The sequence below is a fragment of the Gadus macrocephalus genome, chromosome 12 (assembly GCF_031168955.1).
Source record: "Gadus macrocephalus chromosome 12, ASM3116895v1".
NCBI lineage: Eukaryota > Metazoa > Chordata > Actinopteri > Gadiformes > Gadidae > Gadus > Gadus macrocephalus.
The window spans coordinates 2,353,198-2,371,865 of record NC_082393.1 but is presented as its reverse complement, the minus strand read 5'-3'; the positions used below and the strand labels follow the sequence as shown (position 1 = coordinate 2,371,865).

At 44.3% G+C, this 18,668-nt stretch overlaps 2 protein-coding genes across 2 annotated transcripts; one reads left to right on the top strand and one right to left on the bottom strand.

Moving 5' to 3' along the window:
• LOC132469513 (GATA zinc finger domain-containing protein 14-like) lies at nucleotides 1-3,688 on the top strand. Its single transcript, XM_060067505.1, has 7 exons — nucleotides 1-44; nucleotides 832-1,227; nucleotides 1,318-1,515; nucleotides 1,642-1,875; nucleotides 2,056-3,087; nucleotides 3,302-3,387; nucleotides 3,523-3,688. Exons 1-6 carry the CDS (start codon nucleotides 1-3, stop codon nucleotides 3,381-3,383), a joined length of 1,986 nt encoding a protein of 661 aa, XP_059923488.1. The 3' UTR covers nucleotides 3,384-3,387; nucleotides 3,523-3,688.
• A 1,702-nt stretch (nucleotides 3,689-5,390) lies between these two features.
• Nucleotides 5,391-15,630, bottom strand: LOC132469512 (interleukin-12 receptor subunit beta-2-like). Its single transcript, XM_060067504.1, has 15 exons — nucleotides 15,398-15,630; nucleotides 13,698-13,964; nucleotides 13,235-13,364; nucleotides 12,821-13,011; nucleotides 12,271-12,428; nucleotides 11,524-11,673; nucleotides 10,714-10,815; nucleotides 9,787-9,997; nucleotides 9,364-9,549; nucleotides 9,132-9,230; nucleotides 8,421-8,567; nucleotides 7,646-7,777; nucleotides 7,349-7,451; nucleotides 6,375-6,456; nucleotides 5,391-6,049 (listed from the first exon to the last, which is right to left on the bottom strand). Exons 1-15 carry the CDS (start codon nucleotides 15,492-15,494, stop codon nucleotides 5,609-5,611), a joined length of 2,496 nt encoding a protein of 831 aa, XP_059923487.1. The 5' UTR covers nucleotides 15,495-15,630; the 3' UTR covers nucleotides 5,391-5,608.
• Between the last annotated feature and the right edge of the window lie 3,038 nt (nucleotides 15,631-18,668).

The window sequence follows — 18,668 nt, the reverse complement described above, 5'->3', positions numbered from 1 at the left end:
ATGGGGGCGCAGGAGTGCATCCACGCAGATGATTTCCCGGAAATGTGAACAAGTGAATCGCAAACGTTGTCCCGCCCGAGTGTTTAGCGCTCTGCACAGCGACTGTCAGCAGGGAATACGTCGAAATGCATGTACGTCATTATTTGACACTTTAGTATGGTTAAACATGACTATCAATCATTATAACAACGTTTATAGGTCATAAAAGTCGAAAAAGCATAATAGGTCCCCTTTAAGTAGCTTGTCTTGGAAAAATGGATCAGAATGATAATTCAAAATAATATACATGATATAACATCCCAAGGCAAAGAGCTTCAAAAACAATACTGTATTAGGCATAATAAATAAATAAATTATGCATTGTTTGTTAATGGTAGGAGGTGCTCCTACCATTAAGTAGGAGCACGTTCAAGCTAAGTGGGAATAACATGTATGCTCACTCTTTAGAAGCATATAAATGAATTATTGTAATTATAGATTATAAATGTCAATGATCTAGTTCTGAAAAAAAATATATCGACAGTAGGTGAACCAACTTAGTCGCATCGTAAGAGAACCCTTCAATAAGAACAAGACTATTAGTAATTACAATGCTAGATGCTTTATCGGAAAATACTCGGTATCGGCAGATACTCAAGTTCAGGAATCGATATCAGGAAGGAAAAAATGGTAATTTATTCATTACAAATTATAATGATTATGATATCAAATATAAATAAAAAAACGTATTTTATTTAGAATAAAAAAATGTATTACACCACAATGGTAATGACTTTTTTCTTGTATTTTATATATTTACATTATTTTATTCTACGACTGTACGTTCCGCAGGCCCCATGACAACCGGAGGTTCCACAACCACCGCAGGCCCCATGATGACCGGAGGTTCCACAACAACCGGAAGTTCCACGACAAACAGAGGTTCTACAACAGCCGGAGGTTCCACTACAATCATAAGATCCACCACAACCGGAGGCTCCACAACAATCGGAGGTTTCGCAACCATCAAAGGCCTCATGACAACCGGAGGTTCCACAACAACAGGAGGTTCCACAACAACAGGAGGTTCCGCAACCACCGCAGGCCCCATGACCACCGGAGGTTCCACAACAACCGGAGGTTCCACTATGAACGGAAGTTCCACTACAACCGGAGGTTCCACAACAACCAGAGGTTCCACAACAACCGCAGGCCCCACTACAACCGGAGGTTCCACAACAGCCGGAGGTTTCCCAACAACCAGAGTTTCCTCTACAATTGGAGGTTCCACAACAACCGGAGGTTCTACAACAACCGGAGGTTCCACAACAACCGCAGGCCCAACAACAACCGGAGGTTCCACTACAACCGGAGGTTTCCTAACAACCATAGTTTCCTCTACAATTGGAGGTTCCACAACCACCGCTGGCCCCATGACAACCGGAGGTTCCACAACATCCGGAGTTTCCACTACAACCGGAAGTTCTACTACAAACGGAGGTTCAACAACAACCAGACTATCCACAACAACCGGAGGTTCCACAACAACTGGAGGTTCCACAACAACAGCAGGCCCAACAACAACCGGAGGTTCCACTACAACCGGAGGTTCCACAACAGCCGGAGGTTTCCTAACAACCAGAGTTTCCTCTACAATTGGAGGTTCCACAACAACCGGAGGTTCCACAACAACCGCAGGCCCAACAACAACCGGAGGTTCCACTACAACCGGAGGTTCCACTACAACCGGAGGTTTCCTAACAACCAGAGTTTCCTCTACAATTGGAGGTTCCATAACCACCGCTGGCCCCATGACAACCGGAGGTTCAACAACAACCGGAGGTTCCACAACAACCGGAGGTTCCACTATCAACGGAAGTTTCACTACAACCGGAGGTTCCACAACAACCGGAGGTTCCACAACAACCGGAGGTTCCTCTACAATTGGAGGTTCCACAACCACCGCTGGCCCCATGACAACCAGAGGTTCAACAACAACGGCAGGCCCAACAACAAGCGGAGGTTCCACTACAACCGGAGGTTCCACAACAGCCGGAGGTTTCCTAACAACTAGAGTTTCCTCTACAATTGGAGGTTCCACAACCACCGCTGGCCCCATGACAACCGGAGGTTCCACAACATCCGGAGTTTCCACTACAACCGGAAGTGCTACTATAAACGGAGGTTCAACAACAACCAGACTATCCACAACAACCGGAGGTTCCGCAACCACCGCAGGCCCAACCCATATTGGAGGTTCCCCTACAACCGGAGGTTCCACTACAACCGGAAGTTCCACTGCAAACGGAGGTTCTACAACAGTCGGAGGCTCCACAACAATCGGAGGTTTTGCAACCACCGCAGGCCTCATGACAACCGGAGGTTCCGCAACAACCGGAGGCCCCATGACAACCGGAGGTTCCACAACAGCCGGAGGTTTCCTAACAACCGCAGGCCCAACAACAACCGGAGGTTCCACAACAACCAGAGTTTCCACTATAAACGGAAGTTCCACTACAACCGGAGGTTCAACAACAACCGGAGGTTCCACAACAACCGGAGGTTCCACTATAAACGGAAGTTTCACTACAACCGGAGGTTCCACAACAACCGGAGGTTCCACAACAACCGGAGGTTCCACAACAACCGGAGGTTCCTCTACAATTGGAGGTTCCACAACCACCGCTGGCCCCATGACAACCAGAGGTTCAACAACAACGACAGGCCCAACAACAAGCGGAGGTTCCACTACAACCGGAGGTTCCACAACAGCCGGAGGTTTCCTAACAACCGCAGGCCCAACAACAACCGGAGGTTCCACAACAACCAGAGTTTCCACTATAAACGGAAGTTCCACTACAACCGGAGGTTCCACAACAACCGGAGGTTCCACAACAACCGCAGGCCAAACAACAACCGGAGGTTCCACTACAATCGGAGGTTCCGCAACAACCGGAGACCCCATGACTACCGGAGGTTCCACAACAGCCGGAGGTTTCCTAACAACCGCAGGCCCAACAACAACTGGAGTTTCCACAACAACCGGAGGTTCCGCTACAACCGGAGGTTTTATGTCAACTTCAGTTCCAGCGACGACCGGTTCTCCTGGTATGTGCACGGAATCATGTTACAAAACTGTTGCTTTCATGGTTTATCTTTTTAACCAAATCTATCCCTATTTTGACAGAACAGGCATATTTTATAAAACATCTTGTAGCACCTTTAAGAAGTAGCTGGTTGTTATCAGGCCTGTTGCACCACACGTCCTTCGTAAATTCATAAATGAAGATATTCCATGTTTGAATTTATTTTCTCCTACCAGTCCTCCCAGTCAAGGCACATGTACAATTCAAGATCATCTCCCATGGAGAAGTCAGCAACGGAACCATAGCTTCACTCCTTGATCAGGTAAGACATCGGACCTCTTACTTGCCTGTGCTATTTTGTAAGATGTATTAGCAGTGGGCCATGTTCAACAGCCAATGTAATGCTTTATCTCTTTAACTGATGCCTTATTTTTACCCATTTTCTTTCTCCTCTTAGTTCCTCAGTAGTCAGTTCCCTGCTGGAGAGGTTTACAGGCTCACGGTGAAAAGTATCGAAAGAGTGCCGTAATGAATGCAGTTAATTTCTCACACGTTTACATCAATGAGTTGCGAAAAGAAACACAACTGGACAAGAAAACGTCATAGTAAAATGTGATCTGAAACTGTATCATGCAAAAATGTTTAATAAAAATTAAACAAAATCAATGTAAAGATAAATGTTAAATAATGTATAACTCATCACCGGAAGAGGTTGGTCTGTTGGTATTTTTTTACCCAATTTACTTCTGAAAATATCAATGTTATCATATCCTTTGGTTATATATATATATATATATATATATATATATATATATATATATATATATATATATATATACATGTATATATTATGATAGCTTATATATATATTAGCTTTTATTTAGGTTTTTGCTGGAGGATTGGTTCTCAATGGCAGTCTTCATGGGATCTGGGGGTAGGTTTGGTTTACGACTGACGGGGGGAATGATGGAAGATGCCTAGATGGGTCAGAAACGTTTGACTTACTTCATGAATGGATATTTGGACTGTTTTGCGATGTTTCGTCTAACTACGCAGGAGACATCAATGATGTTCATGTCCCCGAACTTGCCTTTCTTCTAAAGCCCTTTTGGCAAAAATATATACTAACCCTTTATACTTTTATTAAACTTTTTCCACGCCCCATTGATCTCCGATCCTGTTTGTAAGTGTTGTATTATATTATACAGCTCCTCCAGTTATACAGATACTAATATGTCCAGCCAATATTAATCCGAATTGTTTTTTTTATCTGGATTCTTATCCCCAGTACCATTTAGGGCCTTCCTTCGTGCACCTCAGCAGCTGCATCGCCTCAACATGTCTCTTTTCCTTCTCCTACCTTTAAGTTCCTTGCAACAATGCTTTCCCATATAATGTCAACATGTGGATAATCGCGATTCATTCATAAACCAAGTGACATCCAGATTGATCTTCAACAAATTGTAATATTATAACCGTTTTCCATTTTTTTGTTATCACTTAAACCCGGCAACAAGGTAATTAATAAGAGACACCAAACTATTAAAACCATTTTTATGTCTGGATAATGTCTTATATTAATCTCATCATTTGTGGTCTTGGAGCAACAACTATTGACTGTGGCCACTAGTAACTGTGGCTGCCAAAGTACTTATGCCGCGTTTCCACTGCAGGGCGGGAACGGATCGGATCGCAAAGGTGCGGTAGGGAGGGGGCGGTATAACCCAGCTCAGTTCCGAGGTCGCGTTTCCACTGCCGACAGTACCCTTTGTGGTAGGCCGGATGTCGATCGCCGCGGCAGCAACGTAAACATCGTAAAAAACGTCTTCCTCCCCAAGAATGCAGACGAACGTCTCCACCTCCTTGTTCGCCCAAGCAAGCGTTTTACGCGACAAGTTAATTGTAAAGAATAATACCTCGAGGCTACTGTTCGTTTGTTTTTATCCCCGCGTCACCCGGAAGTGACGATTCTGTCGACCAATCAACGGAGGGGGGGTGTAGCTAGAATTTCACGGGATCCTTTCAGGCGTCTCGTCTCGTTTGCGGTACCCCAACGGAGGAGTCCCGAGAACGGGGCCGGAACGCGCCATTATGGCGCGTTTCCAATGCAGGGTGCGGAACGGATCGGATCGCAAAGGTGCGGGTCGGGTCGCGACCCGCCAAAAGTGGGCGTGACCCGGACTTTGCCGTACCCGTTCCGGCCCCGTTCTCGGGACTCCTCCGTTGGGGTACCGCAAACGAGACGAGACGCCTGAAAGGGTCCCGTGAAATTCTAGCTACACCCCCCCTCCGTTGATTGGTCGACAGAATCGTTGTGCAGCCAAGGGGAAAAGCCAGCTCAGTGATAGGCTCCCCAAAAAACGTATCGGAAGCAGAAAGAAATATAAAGCAGAAAGAAATCTTCTCCAGGGCCTTGTGCAGGGCGAACTGATCGCCGGCAGAATGGGTGGGGCAACCAAGTCTAGGTTCAAGCCCCACCTGGCTCAAATTGCAACCCTGCCTACAAGAATCCCAATAATAAATAATTGAATCGGTTGCACCTTTCAGCAATCATTCTCCCATAAGCTTCTGCCGTCAATTTTCACTGCATTAAGCGTCAGCCCCCTCCCAAACACGATGGGTTCATCAAAGACATTGCCGGAGTAGAAGTCTATACACTCCTCCTCTTCCTCCCGCCCTTCCTCCAGTACACTCTGCTCCGCCTGCGAGGAGGTGTAGCTGGCGGTGGTGCCCGTGTCCTGAGAGCTGCGCGCGAGGTGGGAGCTGTCTGTACTCTTGATGTAGTGGGTCTGCGACGCCGTCCCTGAATCCCAATCGGGCCGATGGACAGAGGAGGCGTCGGTGAGGCCCTCGCGGTGGCCCAAGTCTTCGACGATCTCCTTCGGATTCTCCAAGAACGTCACAATGTCTTCCTCTTCGGAGGAGGAGAAGTCGCTGGGGTTCACGTTGAGATCCATCTTGCTCTTCAAAGAGTCAACAAAGGTCTGAAAAATTATGTGTATTCAGTGTAGGGCTACAATAATTAAATGTTATCATCCTTGCATGGAATAAGGATATGGCCTTATCGTGATACCCAGTTGTATTTTCCTACTGAATTATGATGAGAAAACATGCACTTAAAATGATACAAATATGAGTTTTTAGATATTTGAGTGAAAGGAAATCTATAAGGTTAATTATCAAAGATAAAAGTACATTGCCATCCGCTTCTATGGAATGACCCTCGATTAGACAATTAGATATTTATCAATATCGTGTACAGTTTCATGATAAAAATGTGATAATCCATTTTTTAATTCAGTGACATACCTTGTTATCTGTAAAGGCCTTTGCCCACTTGCTATTGCTGGGATCTGGTACATCATTCAGTAATATTCGAATCATCTTCAGCCTACAGAGGAGGATACGAATTGCACAGAGACATGAGACGCTACACATGGCCCTGTCAATCTGTTGCTCTAAAAACTAGATTTACGAGGCGCCTGTGGGCGCCTTTTCTTAAAGGGGACCTATTATGCTTTTCGACTTCTATGACCTATAAACGTTGTTATAATGATTGATACTCATGTTTAACCATACACAAAAAACGATGTAGATTTTCGGGAAACTCTTCCTTTCATCCCATCACCATTGTAATATGATGTGCATGTATTTACCTGTATGTCAATTGTGGCACCCATTGCACTCCTGACCATTCCTGGAAGAAGGGATCCCCTACTATGCGTTTCTTCTCAAGATTTCTTCCTTGCTGAATTCAAGGGAGTTTCTTCTTGCCCGTGGGGGCATGGGTAAAGGGGGGTGTCATAAATATTTGGCCTGTTAAGCCCTTTGAGACTGTAATGGTGATTAAGGGCTATACAAATAAAATTGAATTGAATCCGGGCGCTTTCAGCATTCTCTGTCAACGCTCGGTTTCGTCCTTCTCCGCCCCCTCGCCCCCCTCCTGCCAACCCAACTCCGTTGTGATTGGTTACCTTCATTGAAGCGCACGCGCGGGCAGATTTGACCAGGCATATGGGGGCGCGGCAGGAGTGCCTCTACGTAGATGATTCCCCGTAAATGTGAACAAGTGAATTAGCGCTCGGCACAGCCACCCCAGACTGTCAGCAGGGAATACGTCGAAATGCATGTACATCATTATTTGACACTAGTATGGTTAAACATGACTATCAATCATCATAACAACGTTTATAGGTCATAAAAGTCGAAAAAGCATAATAGGTCCCCTTTAAGGGTAAGAACACAATGCTTCTGTTGAATAGTAATCGGAGTACATTCACTACCTTTGCCATTTTGTTATCAACTTGAAGTGGCACAGCAGAAGAGCTATGCACAAGAAGGTTGCCAATAAAAGCCAATAGAGCAGGTTGGTTTCCTCTGAAAGAGTGAAAGTTAGGAAAAAGTGTAAGAACACATGCCATGACATGTAGACCCAGAGATGCAAAGAAATTGGTCACATGACATGCTTGCTTAACCCTCAGATGACACCAGGGGGAGATATGGTCAGTGCGGAACAAATCGAACCGCAAAAAAAAACGAATTGAAAGGAGTCGACTATGTAGCAACCACATGGGTCTTACGGTAGATGATAAACTTGATTTTTTCAATACAGGGTCCTTCGCCCTGTTCTGTCCAGGCTGTCACCCAGACTATGTAGGTGTCTGGAGGCAGACGGCCGAAGGCGTACTGTCGCTCGGATGCAGGGACGTGGTCTGCAACACACAACCACATACAACACACAATGTCACACATTACAGATGGAAGGAGTATTTCCGAAAGCGCTGTAAACAAGGTTCAAGTGACAACGATGCCATCATCCACTCTTTAAATCGGCCACATGCTGTTTTACACAATGGAGAAAGTCGGGGAAGGTCTCATTTTTCTAAGTTAAATTAAGAACCTGTTAATTAATGTATGTGAAATCCTATAATTAGACCCTTTAAAAGCCTTCTTAGTTCTTTCTTGGAGTGTGGGGGGGGGTCATCATGAAGCCGGTTGTTTGTTGGTGCGTACCACCATCGGGTGCCAAGGGGGAGAAGGTGCAAAGCGGGGTTTCGGTGGACAGACCGGCATGTGAAGAGTGAGGTGGTGAGTGCAATACGGCAGTCGCTCGGTGTGAGAGGTCAGGCCGCTGTCATCTGTGCACCAGGGCTGTAACTAACAAATATTTCCATCGTCGATTAATAATGACGATTTCTCTGATGATTTATTATTTAGTCTATTAAGATTCCAGAGACCAAATGATGCCTTATACGTGCTGGGTTTATCTGACATGCAGCCGAGAAGAACTAAACTATCAACTAAACTAGAACTAAAGCAGAACTGTGTCGTTCGGTCCCCGTGCGTCCTACTCACACATGCGCTCGGGGTCCGTGTTGTTTCCTACGTAGACGGTGTAGTAGCGGACACAGCCTCCGCGCTGATGCCGGGGAATCTGTGTCCAGGTCAAGGTCACCTCGTGGCCCTCACCGTGCTTAGTGACCGACGGCGCACCTGTTGGCGCTGTGAACCAAAGAGCTGCTCGTTCATGTGACGCGCGTGAAAATCGAATTTAAAACCGGAGGTTGGGGCGGGACTAAGCTCTTCAAAATGTCTTTGGGTTTGTAAAAGTGGCTAGGGTAGAGCTTAGCGTTGATAATTAAATACTTCCAAGACAAAAGCTAGCCGTAAATCACCGTGATATATGAGTTACAGAAGATAACAGCGCCGGCACACATACATTTCTTGGAGAGAATATCGCTACATTAAAAAAATTTATTATTCTTTTTGGTCTATATCGTGATACTGAAGTAATTCAACCATAGGTTACGCAATTTGGACTTAAGATAGCTATTTTTCCATTTTGTTGGAAAATGAACAAATGAACAAATGTCTGTACTATATTAGCAGTTAACAAAATGTATTTGTTTATCCAAAGTGACAAGGTTTTATACCTAAGGGATGATTTACTTAATACTTATACAGTTTAATTAATTTAGTTTTACCAATCACAGCCTCAACTTTATGAGGTTGGTGGGGCCTGGCATAGTGGCTGCAAGAGACTTCTGCTGGGAAGAGCGATCTTACCTCTAACTAGAGTGTTGACACCAGTAAAACTGGCCCTGCCCAAAGCGTTTGCATAGAAGACATATACCGCTCCATCATAGCACTCATATGGAACAATCTCTGCAAACAAAAGGAGATTAATTAATTCAATTATTAGGCTGAGAAAGACAAACGAGGATTCATATGTAAATGAATGAAGAACACATTTTTGCAGTGAGCATGTAAGCATTTCTCCCCTGTCACTATGACATACCTGTGATTACTGCCTGGTTCTCTGCACGGGACAGTCGCATCCATTGGAACTTTTCAAACTGCTGGTCTGGTTGCAGATACCACTCAACCAGATAGCCAGTGGATTGCAATGTAGGATCTGCCTTGCGCCAGTAGAGGGAGACATTGTCCTTGCTTTCCGTGAAATGCAACTCTTGAGGGGGCTGAGCTGAAGACCGGAGGAGTGGGTAGTTGTCGAGGGTATGGTTAGTTGACCATAAGTCGTAAGGGTTACACCGACTGGATCATTTTACTCCACAGTACAGTGATATCGTAGTAATTCTTAGATAATAGAAATGCTGAACTAGGAAAAAGGATAAAGACAGTAAAAGCTTCATTGCAAAAAATTACTTAGTTAAATAATAATGATGGTTATTTACAATAATAATAATGTAAATAACCTCACCTGTTTTGAAAAGGGTGGGGACGCGGGCCGGAGGGGAGGAGCCTTTGGAGTTGTATGCGGACACCGTCACCAGGCACGTTACACAGGACTGGACTGACAAATGTGCGTCGTTTGCGCTGACATTGTGCGTGGTGCGGCTTTTCGTGCGATTGTCATTTATATGGACTAGGTATCCCAGCACCCTCCCTCTGGCCTCTGATTCATTCATTGACTGCAGGGACAGAAGGAAGAATTTTTTTTTGCTGTAGGACCACACTGCAGAAAGCGTTTGCATTTGTCAATTGATGTTTGCTGAATAAACAAACATGGAGCATAACTAGTATGGCTCAGTGTTTTTCTATCCAGTGTTTCCCACTGGCTACGGGCTTCTTGCATTATGAATTGTGTAGAAAGGGGTGATGGCACTTTTTCCTTAACCACTGCATTTGTTTTTACCATTTTTTTTTTACATTTGCATATGAGTTGGTAAACTGAAACAGCCATTCTGTCTGGTTTTCAGTAGCCTCTCTTGCTATGACTAATCACTCAGGTGAGAGAGAGTGTGTGTGAGTGTGTGTCTGTGTCTGTGTGTGTGTGTGTGTGTGTGTGTGTGTGTGTGTGTGTGTGTGTGTGTGTGTGTGTGCGTGCGTGCGTGTGTGAACCAAACCACATTGGGTAATGTGGTTTGGTGTGTACGTGTGTGTGTCTGTTTGAGTGTGAGTCACAAAAGTGATTAAGGGCTGACCTTTCATTTCTGTGGAAAATGTTAAGTACAACAACCACAACTAATGCCTTGGCTACAGCGTTGGAAATGTGTGCAAACCAACCATGTTCTCTAAATCAGAACTAAAACCAAACAAACTATACAACTATAATAATACAGCACATATGTCTAACGAGTTCTTTAGATTCAAGGTGCACAAGGCCAAGAGGTTAGAACACACTTACCTTCCAGTAGACAGTCAAGCTGTTCGGTTGAGAAGTGGCCCTGGTAAACCAGATGTCCAGTTCCTTGTTGGGAGCTGCAAAACGACAACACTCTCTGTCACACTAGCTGATGTCCCACTGTGGAGATCTGACACTAGCGTATGCTAGAAATTCAGCTCCATTCCTGGTGGAGTCGTTCATTTTATTTTCAAGTGTTCTTTCGTCCCGTGGCTCATACAACTGTTAGCTGCTGGTTGCTAACTTGTCATTTACCTGAAAGGTTATCGTTACAGACAACATGGTTTATTCCTACATAAACTTTGAGCATTTAAGACTTGAGAGGTAGTGAATGATGGTTTACCCGTACACAGAATTAAGCATGTGTGTTTGACTTGCCGAAATTTTTACCTTTAAGTTTGTGCACTGCATTTGAAATAAGTGGGAGTACTAGGTAATATATTTAGAGAAAAGGTAGCCTTTGAGCAGTTGTTATAAAGATTACAAAAAAATATTTCTAAATAATTAGCAACGAGAAATCCCAACAACATCCAAATCACCCTAAGAGAAACTTTTGCAAAATATGAAGCCATATCTGCTCAAACACATTTGGTTAAAATACAAACAAGCACAAACAGCCACCTGCCAGACTGAACAACTAGTCCTCTGAAATGGAGTGACTCTAGTGTGCTGTACTTAACAGTGGAATTACAAAGATGTATAATGCAGTCTGAAAAGGTCCCAAGAATGCACGACCATGAAATGAAAGTGAAACTACCCAAAGATACTAAATGTGGGTCTCCAGCCATGCCAAGCCACAGCGGCAGGCTATCACTTGCCTTCCCCCTGAGTCCTGTTGGGGACCGGTCTGCTCCAGTCGCTCCAGAGTCCACTGTTCAGCTTGGCTCTGGCTCTGAAGCAGTAATGCCTGGATGGCTCTAGAGAATGGACGGAGGGCAGCTCAGATGAGCTGTTCTGCCAGTCCTGAAGACAACCAAACAACAAACACAATGTTATTCACTGCTGGGCTTAACTGTCGGCTTAGTCATGTTTAAAAAATAATGGTGAAAATAAATGCAAGGCTAAGAGGGAGTACACGCTTCAGTCACAATGACAGTACAGTTGACGTAACAATACAATTAATCCCTACTGTTATACTTACTGTCATGGTCGAAGAAATATGAATAAGCAAGAGTTGAGGACTCCTATATTATTTTTGCTTCAATTGCTTCAACAGAGATGTGTGGCATATACATTGAATACATTATGATAAGGAGTCTGATATACATCACTGCAAGGTCTCTTGCAAGTGTGTTCATTCGCATCATAACGTTTAGGGCTTTTACATCAAAGCGTCACATTGCAATGACTCCATTTTTGGTCATTGTTTGATAATCAATCATGAGATGATTGATCATTATGGGGAGACACAGGTTACAGTATATTTATATTTATTTAGGGTTTGACAGTACTGCAACTCTCTTGAGTCTTCTCAATCTCTCCCAAGAATCGCCAACTAAAAAGAAACCAATGATGCATTCTTATGTACTAACAAGCCCTATAACAAACATTGTATCTTACTGAGTCTGGATGTGGTATACATTCCTCCTCTGCGACCATCCGATCCATAACATCCCTGTACTGGACCTGTAGGTGGGGCTTCAGGGAGTGGCCCCAGGTGATGTTACAGGACCTCGAGGAGCACTCCAATAGGTTCAAAACGGGAGGCAAGGGCTTCACTGGAGGAATAACAAACAAAAAACAGAGCTAATCTCAGATGGGGACAGACCACTAGCCAATATAATGAATCATATCAAATATCCACCCTGACGGGTAAGATAAACAACCATACGACTACACAAATAAACTCTGGGTGTAACTGTGATTCCCCCCGATTCTAAAAACGACCGTAATCTTAAGTGATCTTGTTTCTTTTTAGCTGATTAGTTGTAGGATTAAGCAATTCACTCAAAAAGTGAAATCCTTTGACCCCAATGCGGTTTTGGAAATTGACTCATCCACTCGTAGGCCTATATCCGCTACTAGCTTTGTCAAAACTGTCAATGAACATGAAACCCAACTCCGTCTCTCATATGGTTTGAAGAGGGTGGGTGTCCCGTTGCTTCCATACCGATGTCGCTGAGAGTGAAGTTATAGGTGTCAGACCCTGTCCGCCCCAGCTTATTGCAGGCCAGGACTTCCACGGAAATCATCTGGACGGAACTGTTAACCGACCAGCGAGCCCTGAACGACCCAGGGCCCTCACTGGACCCTTTGAGAACCATGGGGAAGCCCGTGGGTATTTTGGACAGAGACGTCACCCTGTGACACATGAGGGGAAGATCAGTTAAGTGAATACACTAGGGCGGCTTGTCCGAAGCAAGTGTAAATACAAGAAGTTAATGCCGTTAAAATACCCTCATTGAACATTTTTCAGCCAGTTTTCTATTCTGATTATTAACTGATTATCGCAACCGGAAAACCACATGATACAAGTGTGCCTTTTCACTGTTGAGCAGCTGATTGGGTTGAGGCATTATTTCACCGTAGGGTAGATGTAGTGGGTAGATAGGTTTCCGTCAGACTTTTCCATCTACACTCCACAAAACCATGTTGTAGGCCTACTTCAGTATAACTCTTTATGCACGTCGGGGCTCCATGTTTGCCTGGTGGATCTACAGCAAAGCCCAAAAACATGGAGAAATCCAAACCCAGTTAGATTCAATAAAAGGGCAAAAGAAACACGTTTCTCAACAGGGTGTGGACATTGGGAAAAAATTTAATGTGTTATTACATAGGCCTATACGTTCCTAAAATTCGATTTTTGTGTTCGGATAAAATATCACAAAACGAAACTCGACAATGTTGTATGACTGTGTCATGTGTGTCAATAAAGTATCAAATCCACCAAGAACAATAACATGGCAGTAATTTCAACTGCCAGCAAGCAACAGCTGTTGGGGAATTGGCCTGCTAAAGATATTTTCAAATAGGCCTACCATACTTACATCCTGCAACAATATCGATTCCACAGAATTTCGAGGTGCGGCCAGGCTTGCAATGGCAGGTATACGTCGCACTGTTAGTGTACTGTACCCGGTCAATGTACACAGTGGACGAATTCAGATTGTGTTGCACAGCCATCGCAGCCGGCTGTTGCACAGCCATCACAGCCATCTCGCATGTGGATGGAAATGTGCAGAAAATCCGAAAACTGGAGTTTCGTTCCACCACTTCTCCAGCGCTGGACCAGATCTTGCATGTTTTTTCAGAGCCTGGAAACAGAGCACAGGTCGAGATGTTCAGCTTCACCTGCTGATGCCAGTTATCCCATTAGCAAATTATGTTGGTCTGAGTTTTAACAACAATTGTATAGATAGCATGTTCATAATAATAAAACTGGACGGATTGACAGCTATTAGAGAGCTGTAGTACAAAAGCGAAATGCTGCATGTTTAACAAAGATTCATGGCGAGGCTTTTACTATGTTCCAATTCTTTCCATGTTCCAATTCTTTCCATGTGTTCCAATTCTTTCCACTTTGACTCAACGTGGGAATTTTTGGCTTGGCTTGAAGTCATCCCCTGAGGCGTATATGACATCAGTCACTGCCACTGTCACTGTACAGTAGTCCCTTTAAGACCACCCGACCCTTAAACAGACTACGTGAATGGAAAAAAAGTGACATTCCGTGATTCTCGGTTGCATTGCCTATGGTCTGATTCATCGTATATTTGAACCTGGCTGGTTTTGCAGAGAAAAGGAAGGAAGTGATGACTAAGTGCAGAAAATGGCAAAAAATATCTGCTATTTCGAACCTTAATTTGTGCAACTTTATTTATGATTTAACTAACATTCGTTGATAATTCATTATTGTCTCAACCCATGGAACTCCCACTCCAGTGCTCTGAATGCACGAGCTCGAGCAGGCTGCAGTTTCATTTACTGCCCGAAGGGGCCAGTAAAGGGAAGGAATTCTGAATCTTGCACAATGTACCTTTTTGTGTCTCAGGACAATGTTTTATCATGTGAAATAAATTGTCTTTAACATTGTTCTTTAAACTATTACTTACAAACCTAAACCTAGGATATAAAGGAGTAAGTTATCAAGGTAAAATTACTTTGACTTGAATACAGAACCAAAAAGGTAAATGTACGGCACATTGTTGATGACAGCCAATATCGAAATTATCCTAAACATTTTGTTAACACAAACAAAGTTCAAAAGACTGCAGATCGTCCTCAGCAAGGAAAACTTAGCGGGCATTCCTACTTTATTCCTAAAACACTGCGGGTTCCCAGGGGCCTCACATGCTGGACATTAGGAAGAAACCTCTCAAAACACATTCTCCTTTCCAAGGTCAACACTGTTAGCTACCAAGGCTAACACGCTACTAATTGTTACCATCGTTTTAATGAGTTTCACTGTTTCCTCTGAGATTTAAAACAACTTAAAGAAGGATACAACATATAACAAAATAATGCAGTTGAAGCAGAATAGAAAAATAGGTATGACGGCTTGTTTGGCATAATAATCATTCATGCGTTGATAAATCCACTTCAGCTCCTGATAGTCAAACGTAGTGGTGACAGAACCACATTCATCTGTCTGTGGTCTTATCCGTTCAAAACAGCAGTGAAAAGTGAGATCCCGTTGATAACCATGCAGCATTCAAGAAGATGTGAGGGTGGGTTCTCGCGTGATTACCTTTGCTGACCGTGGCTGCCACCACCATCACCCTCACGGCTAACAGACACAAGAACCGCGGGCCGCTCCAGCGGGTCAGGAGACCAGGAGACGGCATGATGGGCCGCGGGAGACGGTCTGTTCACAGCAAGCCCATGCGTTATGGCGCGTTTGTTTCACATGCCTTCCTGTATCTCATCTGACTGTGTCTGTCTGTCAAGGAAATGTTAAGGGGGTTTCGTACCTCAGCTTTGGTAAAAAAAAATAAAAAACTTAACCACAAGGTACGTGTGTCTTACCTTGTGGTTCGCCTGCATGTAGCATGCACGCAAACAATGACAACCGGAAAAAGAAAAAGGGATTCATCATCGCCACTTTCGGTTTCAACAAACAGGTCTAATGGAAGGATAATTCAAATCCTGGACAAAACACTGTAGCTTGTGTACTTGTTGTGTACTTTAATTATCCCAATTCTAACAAGGTTCAAACCCAGAGATATTATTCAGGGTCATTTGGATTTTGGTGGCACTTTGATGGTGGACTTCTGGTTGTGTGGTGATGTCCACAGGAGGAGTTGGCGCGAAGGGAAACCATGGAAGAGGTCTCCGTCCACCAACCGGTTTTGGGAGGAGAGCACCACTGGTTTGAGGACCTAGAGGAGGACATGGAAGACGCCAATACCATAAAAGGAACTGATGAAGACCAGACGCAGAAGGGATCCAGAGACAAATTTCAGGGCCCTGGTGATGAAGAGTCTAATAACTCAGTCCAATGCAGGGAAAGCAGAGAATGTGCCAGAACAGCTGATAACGAGCATACTAGAGAGACATTTTTATGACGTCCAGTTGGATGACTCGACAAACATAACAAATCCGTCAAACCTGCTTGGAAGGTGTGAAAACAATGTTAGGTTCACGATAAAAGAGGGGTTCGTGTTTTGCAAGTCTTTAACAGTTCTCCTACTGAGGCCATTTCTGACATAAACGCAACATTTAAGTGGCTGAACCAAGGGGTAGGGATGGGTAGGTATCATGTCGAGGATTTCATCAGCACTTTTTTATTGGTTACCGGACTTTATCAATGATATTATAGTTATAATATAATAATAATAATAATAATGATAATATATCATTTCCGAAGAGGATTAGAATTTTTTTGTAGTTTAAATATAATGAAATGATGCAGAAACAGTTGTCGTCCCCCCCCCCCCCCCCCCCCCCCTTCAGCTCATGTCTACTTTCGGCCCAGTTTAATTTCCTTGTTCACGGGTAGGGTTGATATCATACTCCCACTCTACCGATAAGCAGCAACCGGCTCCAGCTTCAAGGTACTTAATCATCTTATCTTAGCAAAACCTTAAAGGGCATGAACTCACACAAATGGCACAATCTTTTCACCTAGTGTGTTAAATGCTTTATGTTTCTCGATAAACTTTGTACATTTCCGTGTGTTTTTTGCCCTGTGTCACATTGATTCCGGGCACACTTGGCTTGTGATACCGGCGACCTCAGCCACATTAGGTTCACACTTCAGGTTGTCTGAGACTAGTACTATCCACTGCTTCTCTTTGGTGCAGGTCTCATTAATCGTTGCCTGTATACCAACATGGGGGGGAAAGCCATTTTTGTTTTACTTTTGCTTGGATACTTCCACATAGCCAGTGGTCAAAGTAAGTATATGCAGGGATGCGTTACTTCTCTTCCTTAAATAGCAATATAAATATATGATCTGTTTCTACATCCTTTACCGCATGTTTTGATATGTACGTTTAGATCCTATCTTAAGGAAATGCAGGAGTGTGATTTGGTTTATTTTCAGACATAGTAGAAATTGCACAAAAATAGGCATGAACCGACATCTTACAACTTAGCATTGTTGGCATTGTAAGAGAACCCTTCGATAAGAACAAGGGCAATTAGTACTTACAATGCTGGATGCTGTATCGGAATATACTCGTATTGGCCAATCCTCAGGTTCAGGAATCGATATAAGGAAGGGAAAAAATTTAATTTAACACAATGGTAATGCCTTTTTTCTATTTCTATTTCTATTTTATATATTTACATTATTTTATTATTATATTCGATTCCACAACCGTAGGTTCCCCAACCACCACAGGCCCAATGACAACCGGAGATACCACTACAACCGGAGGTTCCACAACAACAGGAGGTTCCACGACAACCAGAGGTTCCACTACAATCATACGTTCCACTACAACTGGAGGCTCCACAACAACAAAAGTTTCCACACCAAACGGAGGTTCCACAACAACCGGCGGTTCCACAACTATTGGAGGTTCGACTTCAACCAGGGGGTCCACAACCGTAGGTTCCAGAACAACCGGAGGTTCCACATCAACTGGAAGATCCATAACCGGAGGTTCCACTTCAACCGGGGGGTCCACAACAATCGTTCGTTCCACTACAACCGGGGATTCCGCGACAAACGAAGGTTCCAAAACAACCCGAGGTTCCACCTCAACCAGGGGGTCCACAACCGGAGGTTCCACTACAACCAGAGGTTCCCCAACAACCGGGGGGTCCACAACAACCGGGGGTTCTACAACAATGGGAGGTTCCACAACAATCGTACGTCCCACTACAACCAGAGATTCCTCAACCAGTGGGGGTTCCACTACAACCGGAGAATCTCATACAACTGGAGGTTCCGCTACAATCGTACATTCCACTACAACCGGAGGTTCCATAACAACCAAAGTTTCCACACCAAACGGAGGTTCCACAACAACCAGAGGTTCGGCTTCAACCAAGGGTTCCACATCCAAAGGTTCCACCACAACCGAAGGGTCCACAACAACCGGAGGTTCCAAAACAACCAGGGGGTCCACAACCGGGATTTCAACTTCAACCGGGGGGTTCACAACCGGAGGCTCCACAACAACTGGAGGTTCCACTACAACCGGAAGTTCCATGACAACCGGAGGTTCCACAACAACCAGAAGTTCCACAACAATCGTACGTACCACTGCAACCGGAGGTTCCACTACAACCGGAGGTTCCACAACAACTGGAGGTTCTACAACAATCTTACAGTCGAATACAACCGCTGGTTACACAACAATCGTACGTTCCACTACAACCGGAGGATCCACAACAACCAAAGCTTCCACACCAAACGCAGGTTTCACAACAACCGGTGGTTCCACAACAGCCAAAGTTTCCGTAGCAAATGAAGGTTCCACAACAACCGGAGGTTCCACTTCAACCGGGGGATACACAACAACCAGAGGTTCCACATCAACCGGGGCGTCCAAAACCAGAGGTTCATC

What these genes read in the sequence shown, in the direction of transcription:
- LOC132469513 (XM_060067505.1), top strand. Translation starts at nt 1, where the DNA reads ATGGGGGCGCAGGAGTGCATCCACGCAGATGATTTCCCGGAAAT. An exon ending in GCAGATGATTTCCCGGAAAT is followed by an intron (nt 45 to 831) that starts GTGAACAAGTGA and finishes TACGTTCCGCAG; the next exon opens with GCCCCATGACAACCGGAGGT. An exon ending in AGGTTCCACAACAGCCGGAG is followed by an intron (nt 1,228 to 1,317) that starts GTTTCCCAACAA and finishes CAACAACCGCAG; the next exon opens with GCCCAACAACAACCGGAGGT.
- LOC132469512 (XM_060067504.1), bottom strand. Translation starts at nt 15,494, where the DNA reads ATGCCGTCTCCTGGTCTCCTGACCCGCTGGAGCGGCCCGCGGTTCTTG. An exon ending in GTATACCACATCCAGACTCA is followed by an intron (nt 11,674 to 12,270) that starts GTAAGATACAAT and finishes GGTTGTCTTCAG; the next exon opens with GACTGGCAGAACAGCTCATC. An exon ending in AGGCCTTTACAGATAACAAG is followed by an intron (nt 6,050 to 6,374) that starts GTATGTCACTGA and finishes ATAATTTTTCAG; the next exon opens with ACCTTTGTTGACTCTTTGAA.